Source organism: Notechis scutatus, chromosome 9 (assembly GCF_049901735.1).
Source record: "Notechis scutatus isolate UNSWTSFEM ecotype Mainland chromosome 9, rNotScu1.2, whole genome shotgun sequence".
Classification (NCBI taxonomy): Eukaryota; Metazoa; Chordata; class Lepidosauria; order Squamata; family Elapidae; genus Notechis; species Notechis scutatus.
The window spans coordinates 531,234-548,914 of NC_142017.1; the positions used below are offsets into that span (position 1 = coordinate 531,234).

The 17,681-nt window shown below is 62.7% G+C and overlaps 1 protein-coding gene across 1 annotated transcript; it reads right to left on the minus strand.

Moving 5' to 3' along the window:
- Positions 1 to 317: 317 nt before the first annotated feature.
- On the minus strand, positions 318 to 17,655 carry TANGO6 (transport and golgi organization 6 homolog). Its single transcript, XM_087971339.1, is given in 23 exon segments — positions 318 to 2,912; positions 3,703 to 3,816; positions 4,752 to 4,903; positions 7,422 to 7,457; positions 7,460 to 7,480; positions 7,483 to 7,551; positions 9,113 to 9,170; positions 9,740 to 10,198; positions 11,286 to 11,420; positions 11,610 to 11,789; positions 12,138 to 12,264; positions 12,515 to 12,554; positions 12,557 to 12,592; positions 12,595 to 12,688; position 12,873; positions 13,118 to 13,230; positions 13,923 to 14,005; positions 14,573 to 14,735; positions 15,071 to 15,207; positions 15,768 to 15,918; positions 16,355 to 16,471; positions 16,809 to 17,380; positions 17,486 to 17,655. Coding segments are annotated over 23 exon segments (3,153 nt in total). The 5' UTR covers positions 17,601 to 17,655; the 3' UTR covers positions 318 to 2,732.
- Between the last annotated feature and the right edge of the window lie 26 nt (positions 17,656 to 17,681).

Here is a 17,681-nt window from a genome sequence, read left to right on the forward strand (position 1 = left end):
TATGGATGCAATTCCAATTCTTGGTTTGGAGTTTGTGTGTTGGGGAAACCTGCCTCGTATGGTTTGTTCCATAAACCACAGTTGAAGTAATTTAGGGTGAGCATAAATAAGATTCCAGCTCTGTTCTGCCAGACAAGCCCTGGACGGTGTTCAAAGCCAGGCCATGGGGCAGGGCTTCTTCTTCTCTCTCGCCCAGTCCCTGGTGGGGACAGGGCTCCAACCTGCTTCAAAAAGGCCCTTCTGGATTCCCCATTGTCCCCACTGCTCAACGTCACTTTCCTACAAGAAGACTCTTTCCCCACCCTACAAATCACCAGAGTATACATTTTTTAATTCCATGAATTATCTGATTCAAGCCTGCTTCATCCCAAGTCTATTTTCGTTTTCTACAATGGCTCCAGAAAGTTAATGTTATCTTTTTACAATCCAAGTGTTTGAAATACATTCTCACACTCTGCTCCAGTTAAAGGCGCACAACCCACCCATCCTTCCCCCTCCCCCAACAGGCCACCTGCCACCTGCTGAGCCTCCTTGGCAGAGGGGGTGGGGGGAGACTTGCTCAGCTGGCACAGCACCCAAGCCCTCCTCCGCTTGCGGGGGGAGGGGGCAGGAGTGGGCTGCAGACAGGTGAGATCAGGAAGTGAGGCTGCTCTACCTGGGCGATTGGACCTCCAGAGATTTTTCTTTAAAGCCTCTTCTCCATTCATGGAGGACCGTGGGGTCACTCCGATGCACGCAAGAGCTGCTGCTAGCGGAAAGATACCCGGGGCTCGAAACACGAGCGTGTCCTTCACGGTCTCACTTTCCGCCCTTCACCTCTGTGGACACAGGCCGCTTATGCCCCCCCTCCCCTCCCCCCCGAACTGAAGAGAAACGCGCATTAGTGGGCAAAATAGGAAGCCCGTGAAATCAAAGGCACAAGGCACGCAGACAGGAGTGACACGGGTGTCAACGGCACTATCTCCCGTGTCTCTGCTCCTCACCCCCCCCCCCTTTCCGGGGCACTTTCTCAACTCCACCTGTTACTTTCCCAGTCTCCCCCTTCCATGCGACCAGCTCCCTCCTCCAGACCACGGTTTACCAATGACATCACTGGCTGGGCTCACAAATTCACGAAACCCTAAACCAGAGTTGCAACCCAACGGCCAAGTTCATCTCAGGCGCGAAGCCAAACTAAACCAGCCCGATTCACGCTTATTGGGGCGTTCCGGGGCGACTGCAGCTGCAGGGCGCCTTCCGCCTTCTCCTCCTGGAGCAGCCCAGCCTCACCTTTCTCCGCTCTCCCCCTCCCCAAACCCGGACTAATTCCAACCTCTGGAGTGCAACGAGCGCTCCGTGCAAGTCCGGGGCTTTCCTGGCGCGCGCTCTTCGGCTGCGAAGCCGCGCAGGACCCAGACATCTGCCCCCCGCCCGCCGGGCTGCATGGAAAGAGCGCCTCCGCTTGGGCTTTGGCGGGCTGGGCGAGGGCAGCCGGCCGCGGTCTCGCCCAACCCGTCAAGGCCAGCGCCACTTTAGAGCTTCCCCCCTTCGCTCTGGAAGGCGGGCGGGAAGGGCGGCAGGTGCCGCTTCCCCCGCGGCTCCATTGTGCAGCCGGCGCGCCTTACCTTCCACACTCCAGAGGCTCCGCGCCCGGCCGGGAAAGGGGGACGCTCCCTCCGCAGAGGCCCGGCCGGAGCGGCTGCCCCCTCTCGAGCCCCGCCAGCGGGAAAGGAGGGAAGTGTCCGCTATGCCGCCAGCCCCGGCGGGGACCCTCCGCCGCGGGGCCAGGCACCGCCTCCTTTCCCGGGTGTGAGCGGACCGGCCGGCAGGCAGGCCGTCCCCAGCCACACAACGACAGCTCTCTGCCGGCAGCATCAGCTCCTGCGCCGCTCCCTCTGCCGTCCTGGTTTTTCGGGGGAGGGGCGGGGCTGCTAGGCCCCTCCAAGCATCCCGCAGGGATGCCCACTCCTTCCACCTGCCGGCCACTGCAAGGCAACCCTCGCCTCCCCCGCTGCCATTGTTCCCAATTACAACCCTGCGAGGAGGCTGGTTTGAAAGACAACGGGCGCAAAAGCTGCCAGGCTGGTGGTGGTGTCCCCAGAGCTCCCAGCTTCCACCCCCACCTCTTTGCTGCCCCCCTTCGAGGTTTCCCAAAGACGCAAGGCCGGTGGAGGGGTCTGCCTTATGGGGTGGGGGTGGGGGGCAGATCCTCCCGATGTTCTTGGGGGACGAGGTTTCCCCCCAGCCGCTCTTTCCACTGAGGGGCTGCGGCATCAGGCGGCACACACACACACACCTGCAAAGCCAAGGGGGGCGGAAGAGACCCAGCAGGGGAAACCGGGGTTCCTCCCTGGGACGGGGATTCTGGGGCCCCAACTCCCACTCTGGGCCACACCCCTCCCAGGGGGAACTCTGGCCTCGTTGGCCACGCAGCACCGGAAAAGCCACTGGGATGGGCTGAGCCAGGAGTGCTGGGGGCCACACAAGGCCCCTCAGAGCCACGGTGCCTCATCAACCCTCTTCCAATTTGACCCTGGCAGCGCCCCCCGGCAGCCTCCTTTCCAAATACGCCACTCCTGGGATGACCTGTCCCGCCCCGCCCAATGCTTCTCAGTGGGGATGGAGCCCCACACAACCAAGCTAAGTCTGTCCAGAGTCTGCGCCACAGGGCCGAGTTCCCACAGAAGCTGCCAGGGAGGCCACGCCCGAGGGCTCTGCAGGGACAGGGCTCCGTGGCCCTCCGGAGCAGCAGCCTAGTAGGGCAGGATCTCCATCTTCTTCTCCAGCGTCTGTGGGGGGAAGAGGAGCGGCCTGAGGAGGCTGTCCAGCTCTTCCAAGGCCAGATGAGCATGCAGCACCGTCACCTCATCGTGCTCGCAGCGCCCCACGAACTTCAGCAGGCGGTAAAGATCCAGCAGGACATCGCGGAGAACCTGGAAAGGGGAGCCGAAGTTACAGGACTTTCAGAAAAACCGCCTTTCATCCAACCCGCTGTTTAAACAGGGGACCTTATGCCGTGCCGGACCAGTGGCGGCCCCACCTTTTCCTGACACCCTCCAGGGGAGCTCAGGACTTCTGGGGTCACTGCTTGGCAGCCCCCATTTTTATTCCCTTTCTAAAATATATAGAGGTGAAATTACTTTATTCCTCCTCCAGTTTCCCCCACAACAGCAACTCTGGGAGGGGGTTGGGTTGAAAGGGCGACTAGCCCAAAGTCGCTCAGCCGGCTTTCACGCCTAAGGCGGGACCAGAACTCACCTTCTCCTGAATTTTCCAAGGCCAGCATTTAATTATTGCACTAATTAATCTTACACACCTTTCTGGAGGAAAGGTATAGACAAACTACCCTGGGCCAGTTCCAAGAAAGCAGGGATGATCTCTTGCCCGTAAATGCCAGGCTGGGCGAACCCACCTCTTCTGTGGCATTTCCTGGTGGCAGGCATGGAGGCAAGGCGGCGCAAGGGAGCAGGGCCCTTTGAGGAGGCCGCTTTGAACTGAGCAGCTCTCCTGAGACTCCTTTGAACTGAGCAGCTCTCCACACTCCTTCACCTGGTGTGGAAAGGCAGGCTCTCCACTCGCCTTTCCTGCAGGCATTCGGGCAGGTCCAGCGGGGCCTCCTTTCCTGCCAGCCTGGCCACAAGAGGACGTGCCCAGCCTCCTCCTCTCCCTCCACACAGAAGCCCCGGCAAGGAAGCAGCTGGTGGGGCAGCAGGAGAGACTCACCTCCACCGCCTTCGTGCTCAGCCCCCGCAGGAGAAGCACCACCACGTGGACCGCAGCTCTACGGACCTCAGCTTCCCGGTCGGTTTTGACCACGGCTGCCAAGCAGGACGCCAGCTGCCAGGGAGAAAGGCAGGGCCCCTCAGAGCAGGCCAGGGCAGAGATGAAAGCAGGTCTCCCTTTGCGCCAAGGACGCAGGCATTGACCTCTGGGCCCCTTGACAGCCCCGAGGCTGACTTACTCCCCCAGCAGAGACCGGGACCCTGCGCCCCCACATCCCCCCTCTGGGTCCCAGCACCTGCAGAAGACTTTTGCTGACCCCACGCCCCTCCTGGGCCCAGGGGCTTCAGTCCCAGGGCTAGATCTGCACGCAGGGAGCCAGGGCCTGGCTCCCACGCAGCCCCAGCTGCATCTTTCTTTTCCTGGGCTCAAGGACAGCCTGCCTCCTCCACGCCCTGCAGCAGCAGCAGCAGCAGCAGCAGCAGCAGCTTCCGCTGAGTCAGCTGGCACTTGGCCTGCTGCAGCGCCAGAAACGGCTCTCAGCCGCACAGACGTGACTGCACCGTTGCGCCTCCTGTCCACGTACTGGAGGCCCAGGGCAACCTTGGCAAAAGGCCCAGCTGCACCACCACGCCCCTGCATGGCTTGGCTACCCCCGCAGCACCCAGGCTGCCACATCGCCCACCAGCTGCACTTGAAGGAGTCCAGCTGTGCATGTCAACTCCCCCTCCCCCCACAGCCCTTCTCTTGCAGCAGCCAGAGCCGTGGGAACCCCAGGAGGGGGTCTCTGCCCAAGGGTGGCGGCCCCCACCCCAATATCAGAGTGGCTTTGGGGAAAGTGGAGCACCACGGCCAGGGCTGGCTCGCACACCCACACCCATGTGTAACGCGCAGCTCTCCCCTATTCCCCTTTTGGCTTATAGCTTAGACGGGTGATTCTGAACCTTTGCTGGCTCCTCAACAGGCAGCGGAGGACCTCGGAGGGGTCCTTTCCAGCAAGGGGGCTCCAGCAGGAGCAGCAGCCCCAGTGGGAGGGGGACGGGGGCAGGTACCTCGTGGACCACCGACCCCAGCTGAAACCCGAGGATCTGGCACAACTCTCCCAGGTTGGACAGGCTGCTGGCTCTGAGGGAGCAGTCAGGATCTCGGGCTCCTCGCAGGAAGGCATGGATCAGGGAGTGTGTGTGCGGGAAGACCCGGTCTCCTGCCAGAGGGGGAGAAAGGAAGGCCAGCTGAGGGGAGGGAGAAGCCCTGGCTCTCGGCTGCCAGGTGGGGCCTGGGAAGGTCTGCAGCTGCTGCTTGGAGGGGCAACAGTGGGCCTGGCCGGAGGGACCACCGGGAGCGACGACAGGAGGTGAGCCAGGAGGGAGCCAGCCTGTCGCCCGCGAGCAGCAGCCCTGCCCACCTCCCATGGGGCTCACCCTTCCCTGGGCTGGCAGGCAAAGGCGAGGCTCTCCTCCCTCCTCTCTGGCCTCCGCCCCCTTATGCAGGGGGGCCCTCAATCCTCAGTGGGGGCAGGAAAACGGTGATGGAGGAGCTGCTCACGGGGACCCCACCCCTGAGCCAGCAGGGCAGGAAAAGGGCTGGCATGAAGAAACCATCCAAGCGGCAGGGAGGCTCAAAGCGGCTCAAGGCCCCCTCCTAAGCGGAGCAAAATCCTGCACACACACAAACCCCCCACCCCACCCCCAGGACAGCCCTAAGCGAGGCCAGGCGCCAGGCTCCTCTCCGTGCTGGCAGGCAGGCACCAGGAATTATGGCTCTGGCCTCCCCGGAACCCAGAGCCGGGCGTCCCCAAACAGGGAGGCTTAACGGGCAAACCTCCCACTCCGAGGGAGCGCCTCGCCCTTCAGCTGCCCTGGGCTGCAAAGGAGCAGCAGCGAGAAGCCCCCCACCCCCCACCCCCGCGGGTGGCAGGGCCGAGGTCGGCAGGAGCAACTTTTAGAGTCTTCTTGCTATCTTTGCACCATCAGCGCAAATGTGCCAGAGGCATCTGGCCCACGGAGGCCTTGGCAGCTCCCTTGCAAGGGGCAGAAAAGGCACCAGGAACAGGGTCCCATGGGCGCCCAGCAGCTGCTCTGCCTCGCCATAAGTCCTGGCTCCTCTGCGGAAGGAAGGAAGGAAGGAAGGAAGGAAGGAAGGAAGGAAGGAAGGAAAGGGAAGGAAGGAAAGGGAAGGAAGGAAGGAAAGGGAAGGAAGGTAAGGGAAGGAAGGAAAGGGAAGGAAGGAAGGAAGGAAGGAAGGAAGGAAGGAAGGAAGGAAGGAAGGAAGGAAGGAAGGAAGGAAGGAAGGAAGGAAGGAAGGAAGGAAGGAAGGAAAGGAAGGGAAGGAAGGAAGGAAGGAAGGAAGGAAGGAAGGAAGGAAGGAAGGAAAGGGCAAGGCCCTGGCTCCCTGCGTGCAGAGGGGGGTGTACACACGTAGGCCATTAGTTGCCCTCCTGTCTCCAGGGATGGAAACAAGACATTTTGGGACGAGGAAGGGAGGCCGAAGGGGAGGGGAGGCCAAGAGCCCCCTGCTGCTTCCAAAGGCTGCCAATGGCCAGGAGCAGGGAGAGCCACAATGCAGCCCTGGGACCCAAAGAGCAGCACCCACCAAGGGAGCCTCCTCGGGGGGCTGCGGGGGGTCGAGAGAGGGAAAGGCCCACGGGATGCACTGGGCGTTTCCTAGGTGAAGGGGGTCTCTAAGGGGTGCACCCCTCCCCTCAGACAAGCAGCCCCAGAGCCAGGAGACACCCAGCCACCCACTGCTGCTGCTGCTGCTGCTGGGCCCCTGCAAGGAGCCCAGCCTGCTCCCGGGGCCACCAGTAGAGCAGGCAGGTGGGGGGGGGAGGGGCAGGTGGGGAAACATCTGGGCCAGATGGGAGCTTAATGAGGGTTAGGCTCAACAGAAGGTAACCAGGCTGGGCGAGGGAGGGGAGGGAGGGAGGGGCAGCGGTGAGAGGGGCCTGGGCCCCACAGGCTCTGGCGGCGGGAGGGGCAGGAGGGGACCCACCCAGGCGGTGCCAGCTGGAGAGCAGCCCTGCTGGGCCTGGGGGCAGCCGGTCACGGAAGGGGAGGAGGGGGCTCAAGGCCAGGCCAGGCCCTCAGCTTCAGTCTCGGAGGAAGCAGCCACGCGGGAAAGGCGGCCGAGGGCAACACCCAGGAAGCAGGCAGGGAATTCCCGGCTCTCCCTGATCGGGAAATCAAAGGCCCCAAAGCCGAGAAAGGAAGTGACTCACCCATGAGACCAGAGACCGGGATGAGGCGCTAATGGAGACGCTTAGGCTGAGCATGGCGGGAGGGTCAGACTCTATGGCCTCACAGAGCCCTCTCAGCTCTGGATTTCTGTGGTGCTTTGGCCAAATGCACCTAATGTTTCTCTGGCAAAGCTGGATGCCAGATCCGCTCCCGGGACCCAAGGAGGCAGCCGTCTCCCTTACGGGGCTGCCGAGAGCTCTTGCCCCCATCTCCCCCCATCGCCAGGCAGAAAGCTGGGAGACGCACTTGGGCACAGGCACCGTCCCCAGGCCAAGGACCAAGGTGGGCAGCTGCTCTGGCAGGAGGAGAAACCTCGCCTCCCTCAGGCACTCCAAAGGTCCTCCAAACGCTCCCTAGCCTTCCCTCAAAATGCAGAGGGTGCTACTGGAGGCCACGAGGCCAGAGACCGTAGGACAAAAGCCCCCTCCTGCGCTGGCTACCAGGCCCCCAGGAGCCCCTCGCCCCCAGCCCCGCAGGCCGGCTCACCCAGGGCTCTCGTCGTGCGCATCAGCGCCTCCCCACCTTCATCCTGCTCTCCGCCGTGGGGCGCCCGCGTACTGGGCCAGCAGGAAGGGCAGGGCGCCTCGTGGGGAGGCCTCCGACAGCTGGGACACACCTGGAAGGGGCCAGAAGCAGGAGCCCAGGCTGAGCCGAGGGGGCAGAGCGGAAGGGGGCCCGTCCCCTGGGCAGCTTTTCCACGCCTCCCCTGAAGCCCCCCGCAAGAGCGCCTGGGATGACGCCCGAGGTCTCCGCTCCCAGGGGCCCCCGAGAATAAGCCCAGGCCAGCAGAAGCCCCCCACTGCCTCTGACTCTTCCCGGCCTTTGAGGCAGTGGAATGATCGACACGAGTGGGGGGCTGGGGGGGCAAGCAAGCGGCAGGGCGGCCCCAGCGGGACTGACATTCCCCTCAGCCGCTGCTTCTGGGTGCCCACCGGACCAGACCCTGCTCCCACCTTAGCCCCCCGCCCATCCCCAGAGGCCCTTCCCAACACTCTTGAGTCAACGGATATTCATCGGCTGTTGCAAGGCCGCCACGTTGCTCAACGCGGAAGGAGCCGCTCTTGTGCCCCAGGCTGGCAGCGCCAGAGTCACACAGGCAGGAGCCTTCACCTGCTGAAGCTCAGCAAGGAAGAAGGTGGGGGAGGCTCACCTGGCCTGGTCTAGGGCTTCAGGCAGAGGCTGGAGGCCCTTCTCCCCCCCTCCCGACAGAAACGGGACCCCAAGAGATCCTCAAGAAGGGCTGCAGCAGCAGCAGCAACGCTCAGAGTGCTGAGCCTTGGAGCAGCAGCGTGTGGAGCTGAGCCACCTGTCGCCTCCCTGTCAGCCTCTTCCCAACAGGTCTGATTTCCCTCCCAGGCCCAGAGGCGTCTGGAGAGGGCCAGAAGGCTAGAAGTTGTGCCACCAGCCTTCCGGGGCCTGTTCTGAACCCTGTGTGTGTTGGGGCGAGGGGGGGGGATGCCAAGGGCTGGCCAGGCCCAGAGCCTCCCAAAGAGCCCCCGCTCTACTGACACACAGCGCAGTCCAGAGGAGGAGGAAGGGCGCTCCTGGCCGCTCCCAGAGTCGACACCAAGGGCCCGGCTGCAAGGGCGGCACCTGCACAGCCACCCCACCCCCGGTGATCTTGTGAAACGCCTCCATTTCCTCCCAAGGAAGCCGGGGAGATATGGCTTCCTTGAGTTGGCGGCTTCTCCAGAAAGGCGACGCTGCCTGGAGACAGGAAGGCAGGTGCAAGGAAGGGGCCGGCTGGAACAGGTTCAGTCGACCCGCTGAAAGACAGCAGCCCGGCCAGGGGGGTGGCATCCACGGACCTCGCCCGTCCTTAGGGCCCCCCCCTCTCCTAGGAAAGTCTCCTGCCCAGGCTGGGGGCCACGGAGAAGCAGGAGGGCTGTTTGCTGAAGTCCAGCTTGCGTCATGAGCAAACCGGTGTGTGTGTGTGTGTGTGTGTGTGTGTGTGTGTGTGTGAACAGGTCTCTTTGGAGAGCAGCAGAGAGGAGGAGGAGGAGCGGAGATGGGGGACGGGGGAGGCTCCGCGTTTTCTCCCATTCCCCAAGCCCACTTGCACACCTGCCCCAAGGGCTTCCTGCCCCTGGCCTGGGCTCCTTCCTGGAGTATTTGCCCCCCGCCCCCATTCACCAAGAGGGGTCCGGACAGGAAGGAGCAAGATTGGGTCTGCTTACCTTGGATAGCAGAAAGGTAAACAAAGGAGTCTTCGTGTTCCAAGTTTTCCACAAAAACCTGAAAATTAAAACCAAGAATCTCTTTGCCTGCCCAGCTGCAGCCGACTGGGCCTCTCGTGGCGGAGGCCGCCTTGGCAGGGCGTAAGGTTGCCTGCAGCCTTCCGTCCAGGCACGGAGTTGCCCCCGGAAGCACCGTTGTGGCTCTGCTCAGGAATGAGAAGCCCCTAGTTTCTAAATGGGGGACCGGAAGGGGTCTCTGCAGCTGGGCTCCAGCAGCCCTGGGCGGGCCTGGGAACCAGGGCAGCTGCTCTCCCCCAGGGGCACAACATTCTGGCTGCTTGGAAGCAGAATTAACTCTTCCTCTTCACTCAAGGTTGGGGGCTCAGCAGGGTGGCAAGAGGCCTGAAGTGGGGGGAGGGAGGGGGAGACACCAGGAAACAGAAACCTGGTGGCTGAAAACCTAATTCTATCTGCCTCAAACCTATTATGGCTGGATAAAAACACCGGCACCGGTTGGATCTTCACCGGACGAAGGTCAGGGGACACCCTCCACCTTCTCTGCAGGAAGGCCCCCCCCCCCAGGCAGGCCAAAGAGGGATTCCCCCACCAAGGGCTCCGGCCGCCCACCTTCAGCAACCTCTCCCGAGTCTTCAGGGCCGTGGGATCCCTCTGCTCGATCATCCGGGAGAGGCAGCGCAGGGCAGCAGCTCGCGTGGGGATGTCAGGGCTGTAAGCCCCCGAGAGAAGCTCCTGCAGGGGGTCCTGGGGGTCCTTGTCCATCCCCGGAGGCTCCCCTGGGCGGCTCCTGGGCGGCTCCTGGGGCAGGGCTGGCCCGGCTCTGGGGGTCCCATCCGGGGCACCTGTGCTGGCAGCTGCACTCCCTTGGCCGGCCGGCCCACCCTCCCTCCTGCCCAGGGCCCTGCCAGCAGCGGTGCAGAGGGCCTCGCTGGAAAAGGCGCGGTGGGTGCAGATGGAGATGCTCAAGTCGGCCGCCAGCTCCTGGATGCCGGGCTCCGGGTGGAGGCGGGAGAGTTCCTCCAGCAGGGGCACCAGCCGCTTCAGGCTGGCAAAGTCCTCGGACTGCAGCTGGGGAGACAGCGGGGAGCCCGTCAGCCGGCTGCTGCCCAAGGGAGGAACCAGGGCCAATCCCGAGAACTGGGCCCTGGGCTGCCGGCAGGGAGCGCCAGGAGGGGGCACTGCACCCAGAGCCTTTGCTGTGGTTACCGTTATGGGCGTGCGCACAGGTTCTGGCAGGGCAGATAAAATCAGGCCCCAAGCTGGCAGGTGCACCCAGGCAACGGGGTGGGAAGGGAGCTACCGCGCTTTCCCCAGCAGCAGGAAAGGCCCAGCCAGCACTCCAGCTCAGCCCGGGTGGGGGAGCCAGGAAAAGGCAAGGACCCCCCGTCACAGGTACTTGGTGGATGCCTCTGAGGCTGCTGGAGGCCTCCAGCTTTGCGGGTGCCGGCTAGGAACCCCCCTCCGGCAGGCAGCAGAGGGTCCAGGATGCACCCCCGAGGCCTCGCCCCTCCCTCACTATTCCTACTGGGCTGCTGGGCATGGCCAAGAACCCTCCTCCCCCTCATTTCTCAAGAGGTCTCGCCTGGGGTGGGGAGGGATGCGTTTCCCCGCCTGGCACCCACCAGAAACACAACCACAGCCGGCTTCAGCGAAGGAGGAACAAGCTCCGGCCTGAAAGCTGGGACTGAGGAGGGGGAGGGAGGCACCATGCCTGGGACCGGCCCCCGTGGCCCAGCAAGCCTGGGCTTGACGAAGGAAGCTTCCAAGCTTCAGCCTGTCTCAGCAAGATCCCCCCTCCCCGCTTCCTGCCTCAACGCTGGTCAGAGACCAAGGCGCCTCCTCCCTCCAACCTCCCCACCCAGGGAAACCGAAAGGCCCCCCCACCCCGTTCCTGAGCTGGGCAGAGGCTTCCCTGCAGGTCAGCGGGAGCCAGCTTGACCTGGCAGCCCCTCGCCTGCCTCCCCCCCGCCATGGCCCTCCCCCAGCAAAGACCCTGCAGGTATTGTGGGGGGGGGTCTTTGCCTTAGGGACCAGAATGGGACAGGAGGGGGAAGGGCGGATGAGCAGAGCCCAGAGGCTCAGAATCAGGAAGGGAAACACCTGCCGGAACTACGAAGGCCCCAATGCCTGAGCCGATGGCCCTCCGGCTACTCACCTCCAGGACCCCCCCCAGCATGGCCGCCCCCAGCCCCATGGCCATGCTGAGCGTCTGGGACTCCACGGGGCCCACTGAGCCCCTGGAGAGACCTGCACAGGCCCGCTGCAGAGTGGCTGCCACGAAGTCCACCACCTGTGGAAGGAACACCCCCAAAACAGTTCGCTTCTGCAGCCGACCAGGGGCCTCAGGATGAAATGAAGGCCAACCCCCGGTAAGGAGGGAGAGTGTGATTTCTCAACAGCCCCCAGGACGGGTGCAGCCTGCCCAGCCCAACCTCAGGCCCAGCAGCCAGGCCACCCCAGGTGGCTGGAGGGGACGGACCTGCCTGACATCTGCGAGCAAAGAGTCCGAAAGGGCCTCGGTCAGCAGGGCCACCACCCGAAGCACCTGCAGCTGCCTCATCTGCTGGGGGAGGGTTGGGTGGCAGAGCTGCTCCAGATCCAGCGGGGAGGCTGGCGAAGGGGGCGCAGGGTCCTCCTCAGAGGCCACCTGGGTCAGCTCCTGCCACCAAGGGGGAGGGGCACACATTGGAAGGAGAGAGGCTAAACAACCGGCAGGATATGATCCTGCTCCACGGCAGAAAAACACAGATGGGAAGAATGGTGGTTCACTGGATACACACACCGACACCGACACACACCCAGGTCAGCAGGAATCCAGATGAGACCCACCCGAGCCCTCCTCCAATCACAGCCCCATCCAAGGCCAGAGAACGGCGGTTCCCCTGCCTGGATTAGCCCTTGGCGGCTGAAGGGGGGAGGCCTTGAAGGGCAACGGCTGGCCTCCTCTTGTGGAAGGCGCGTGCGCACACACCCTGCACTGAGACCCCCGGAGATGCTCCCGGCCTACCTTTAAGCAGCCCAGGAAGAAGTCTCCCGCTAGGCTGCCCCTCCGGCAGCGAGACAGCAAGTCCACCAGCTGCTCCAGCTGCCACTGCTCTGACGAAAGCTTCCGGTAGAGGGCCTCGTCTTCGTCCCTGTGCAGGGAAAGAGCAAACTTTCCTCCACCAGGGGACCCAGAAGGGGAGGGGCCCGGAGGCTCTGGGCTGGACCGTCTCTCCCAGCCTTCTTGGAGCAGGGAGAGTCCTTTGCCCACGACTGACCACGCAGAGACCCTCTGCCCCCTCCTGAGGCAGGAGAGGCTGGGGCAGGTTTCCTGGCAGCCCAACCCCCCCGCAACCACCTGGGTCAGAGTCGCCCCCCCTTAAAGGCCCAGCAGGCTCTCACCTCACAGCCTCCTGGAGGGTGGCCACCACGCCCCTCCTCCACCCACCCGGAAGTGGCAGTGGGGGTGGGGCAGGCGGGGCTCCCTCTGAGCTCTGCCAGGCCTTCCAGGGCCGCCAGAGAGGCCCGTCGCTCGCTCTTCTCCAGGAACCATAGCAAGATCTCCTGGCAGGGGTGCTGAAAACAACCGGGGGGCATTAAGCCCAGTCCAGGGCAAGGTGGCTTTGGGGAGAGGCAGCCCAGGACGCCCGCAAGCCAAGCTGCCTCCCCCAGAAGAGAGGCTCGAGGTGGAGGTCTGTCTCCTGGGCGATGGGAACCCAAAAGCCGGCGGGCCCCTGGCTGCCCTTCCGTACCCAGCCACTCTCCTCTTTCCCTTTGTTGCGATCTTTGGATCAGGGTCTTCTTTTCGGAAGAGCTGCCAATCCCCCCGGCAGAAACGCCAAGGCCAGCACTGCCCACGGCTCCTGGGCACACGAGCCTGGCCTTCAGCGGGGTGGGGTCTCTGTTGGCAGGAACCAGAGATGCCTCCATCCAGGGAGGTTTGTCCCCCCCAAGGCCACGGAAGAGCTCTGGAGGAATATTCCCCCACCAGACCAGGGGCCTCACCGGAGGAAGGACACGTTCTGCTTGGTGAAGCACCAGAGGGAGAAGACGGCCCCCAGCGCAGGCTGCAGGGCACCCAGGAGGCAAGGCGAGGGCTCATTCCCGACCACACAGACCTGTGAGGGAGAGAGGAGGAAGACTCTGCCCAAGCACGCACACAGCCCAGGATCCCTGCACGTTGCAAATATACATTCCAAAGGCAGAAGAACCTCTGGCTATTTTAGGGCCTTCTGGACCCCTTTCTGTGTGCCAGCTGTCCGAAACAGCTCATTAGTGCCCGAGATGCTCTCGAGCGTAAACAGTGCTTAAATGCTGAAGCTATCGAGGTGTCTGCCAAAGACCAGCCCTTCAATTTACAGCCCCCCAACCTTGCACAGGCCTCCCGAGACCCCCGAGCCTGCTAATGGCTCAGCCCCCCGCCCCCGTTTGTAGCGGGATCTATTCCTTCTGGGATCAGGCTGACCCTCGGAGGGCCTGCGTCTTCAGCAGAGGTGGGCTGGCTGTGCTGCCGGGCAGTGCTGATTTCTGGCGCCCGGCAGCTGACTGAGAGCAAGCTGACCACAGCGCTGGGCTAGCAAAGGCGGATCGAGCTGAGCATGAAAGCCATGTGGGAGCGGCGGCTCCGCCTGGCATTGCAGGGAAGACCATTTTGCCTATTTCAGCCCAGGGAGGAGGGAGGACACAGCTGCGGAAGACGACGCAACCCGACTCTGTCACGGGAATGTTTGGTCTGAAAGCAGCTGCAGGTCCTTCCGTGGCTTCCGCTCCCTCCCAACGCTGCATACCGACACGTGTGCTGGCGCCGCACCTTATGCACCGTTTCCACGCACCCCGAGAGCAACTCCTCTCCCACCAGCACCGCCCCAGCTGGCATGTCTCCCAGGGAACCTTCTGAAGACAAAAAAAGGACCGTGAATGTGGGAGCAGCTAAGGATATTCCATGATATGAGTGGCCAATGGGAAGAAAACAGCCCATCAATTCCAGCCACCCAGCGGCCAGGCTAGAAACTACGGGATGGGGAGCTCTGGGCCAGGCCCTTGCTCAGCCCAACCTCCTCACTTGGATTCCAATGAGTGTATCTTAGCCTACTACCAAGCTCGTCTTGCCCAGCACTGTTTCAACGGCTAATACTGGACTGTGGTGAGCTGCCAGAGTTCATGGGAGAACTAAGGATAGGAAGGATACATTTCAGTCCTGCAGACCCAAGCCTAAGAATCCCAGGTGCACCAATTCTGGGTACAGAAGCCCCTGAAAAAACAAGGAGGTTCCCACCTTCCAAGGTGACAGAAATTTCTTTGTTTGGTCATTCAACCCACTAACCAACCTCCACAGCTGGCCAATTCAACCAAGTGACTCTAGGAGGCTTACAATTCCAGAATTCTAAAAACAGGAAAAAGCTAAGGCATCTTCCGGCTCCCCAGCCTGGCCAAGCGTTCAGGGGGGCGGGAGGCCATTACCTGGCTCCCCCAGGCAGCGCAAGAGAGGCTCCAGCAGGGGACGCAGCAGGTGCTTCTCTGCCTGCTGTGGATGTTGCCTGGCCATGGCGAGGACAGTTGTGGTTGCCACTCGATGGAACTGGTGCATCATCAGCTTATCCTGGATGAGAAACAGCTGCAGAATCTTTAAAAGAAAAAGATAAAAGCAGAGTTTATGCTCAAAGTTTGTCATGCACACCAGCACTATTTCTAAAATTACGTTTTATAGCCCACACTATCACAAATTGCCAGGAGGAGGAGAGGGGGAACAGGGCCACAGGCCTCCAAGACTCAGCAGAAACTGCAGGCCCTGAGGGCCAACCCAGGAAGAGTCGATTTGCAAGGACTAGATGGAGGGGAAACTCTGCATCCACCGAGCAGGAGCCACTCTGGGAGCTCTGACTCACAAATGGTCCTTGTGCCACCCGAGTTGCACCAGAACGCCAGTCGCTGGGTAAAGGGAAGGGGCAGAAGATGTACCTGTGGGCAAATCTGTTGACAATAATCCTCCAGGGACAGAGACTGCTGAGGACACGAGCACAGGATCTTGGCTACAGCCTCGCACTTCTGCCAGTCGGCTGCTGCCGCTTCTGCACTGCTGCCCGCTACAGCCCCAGCTGGAAAGCAGGAGGCTCTCCGTTAGACGAGCACACAGAGAGCCGCCCATCCTGTGGCCAGAGAGACTTGCAATTCCCTCCACGAGGAGGAGGAGGAGGAGCTTCACCCAGGCCACGGCAGTAACCGCCTTGCTCAGTATCTTGCCAGGTCACCTTGGATCTTCCTCAACCTGTCTGCTCTTGCTGGTTTTTAAGAGGGGGACTTAATTGCTCTCTGCCTAGAAGAGCTGGCTCGTGGGGAATGCCGTGCAGAGAAGAGGGGCCAGCAGCAGCTGACTGGAGTGAGTGGGGAAGGCCTGGGAGGATCATGCACCAGGTTGCCTTATTTGCCCCATGTAGAAGTCCAGGTTTGGTTCTGGCAAACTGGACTGATCCAGAAAACACTGGCACAGAGTTATTTGTCCAGTTTCAAAATATTTCTGTTTCCTGCAGATCCTTATTTATTAAGACAGGAACTATTATAAGTAAACTTGGCTGGGCCAAGTTTAGAAACACTGGAACAAAGGACTCTTATCTGTTGTCCCAGCCTTTGCATGGCTGATTTGTCCAGCCTCATTCACCTCCGGCTCCCTCCAGGATGCCACGGATCACAGCCTGAACTCCACCAGGTCTTAACAGCCTCCCGGATAGCAGATGCCCACAAAGGCGCTGAAGCCAGGCTGGTGCTGATGCCATACAAGGCTCCTTCTTCTGCTGGCTGGGACAGGAGGCCTGAAAAAGAAACATGTGCATGCTGGACCATGATCAGCCCTGCTGTGCAGCAGCCCTTCTTCTGCCTTGCCCCGATGGGCCTTGACACCAGGCAACAGGGGCATCCCTTGCCCTTCCCCAGACAGAATGGACTCAAGTTAACTGACCATTCACCTAGCAGCAGATTCCCAGGATGGCACCTAACAAGACTGGGTTGGCCCTGGAGCTCAGTCCAATTGTATCGCATCCCAATTTAGACCTGGGGGCTGTTTACTCTCCACGTGCTAGGAAGGCAGGAAGGCCCAAGTTGAACTTCTGTGACAGGATCTCTAGGGACAAGCCGTCAAGGAGCAGGACCGAGAAAGACCCGTTCTGCAGAGCCACGGCTAAACTAACACAGAGGCAGCGCTGAGCTGGAAGGATGCAAATCTAGTTTCTCCATGGCTCACAGTCATACCAGCTTAGCCCCCCCTTGAAGCAGCAGCAGTTCCCGGACCACCAGGGGCTGGTACACTTTGTCCAAAAGGCCTTGCAAGGCTTCTTTGCAGCTGCTCCGTTCCCCTTCGGTCAGGTCCTGGAAAAAAATCCCAGAGAGTTAGAAAAATAAAACACGCGAAGGAATCCTCGGAAATGCAAAGAGGCACTCATTCCAAATATCCCTTCAGTAGCCCTAACTAGAGGCTCAACCAACTAAGGCAGTGGCAAGGGCCCCACGGGCACCTCCCTGCCCGGCAGAACTTTTCACCTGTAGGGCCCAAGGGTGGCTTGCTAGTCCCCGCTCCCATTCCATACCGCCCAGAGGAAACAGGGAGGCACTTGCTTCACTTCATGGGAAAGCCCGGCCGGGCTGCTTCTGGCAGGGAACGGGGCACGGCCGCGCAGGACCCCCAGGGCTGCTCCTTCACCCTCACCTGCATCTCGGCACCTACCCGGGCCTTCCTTGCGGGGCAGAAGCCTAGCTGGGCCAGCCCAGCCAGCAGGTCGCCCAGGTGGCGCACCAGGATTAGCCTGCCCAGCTCAGGGTGCTCGGCCACTTCCACCAGGGCACTGCAGGCGGCGAGGAGCCTCCGCGGGGCTTCGGGCTGGGCGGCGAGCAGGCCGGCCTTGTCCCGCGGCGGGGGCGCCACCCCGGGCAGCAGGTAAGGGCGGAGGCCCAAGGCCACCGCCAGCTGCGCTGCCGCCTGCACGGTCCCCTCCTGGGCGATGCTCAGGGCGTCCGGGCGCAGCGGAGGCGGGACCCCGGCCTCGCCCGGGCTGGCTGCGGGGGTCGCGGTTGCCAGGCGGACCAGGCAGCGCTTGAGGCAGAGCAGCAGCAGAAGCGCCTGGCAGGCCGCGGCCCAGGGCGGGTCGGGGCCGGGACTCAGCCCCGGGGCCCGTTGGGCCACCTCGGTCCTCGCCCAGCGCAGGGAAGCCCACTGGGGGTCCCGGGCCAGCCTCTCCTCCAGCGCGGTCAGCCCGAGGCGCAGCGACTCCGGCGACGGGCCTGCGGGGAGAAGGGAAGCGCCGGTCGGAGCGGCGGGCAGGGCACGCGCGGCGCCCCGGACCTGCGGCGCGGGAGGCGAGAGAAGCAGCCCGCCGCCCCTCTCACCGGTGCCTGCGCTCCGGCCCAGCAAGAGCTGCAGGCCGCCCACCGCCCGCTGCAGCCCCGCCGCCCCGTCCTCCTCCTCCTCGTCCCGGCCCTCGGCGCTCCTGGGCGCAGCCATCTTGGGAAGGTCCGGTGGGCCTGCGCGACGGCGACGCCGCCACCTTGGGAGGGGCGGAAGGAGGAGGGCGGAAGTTCCCGC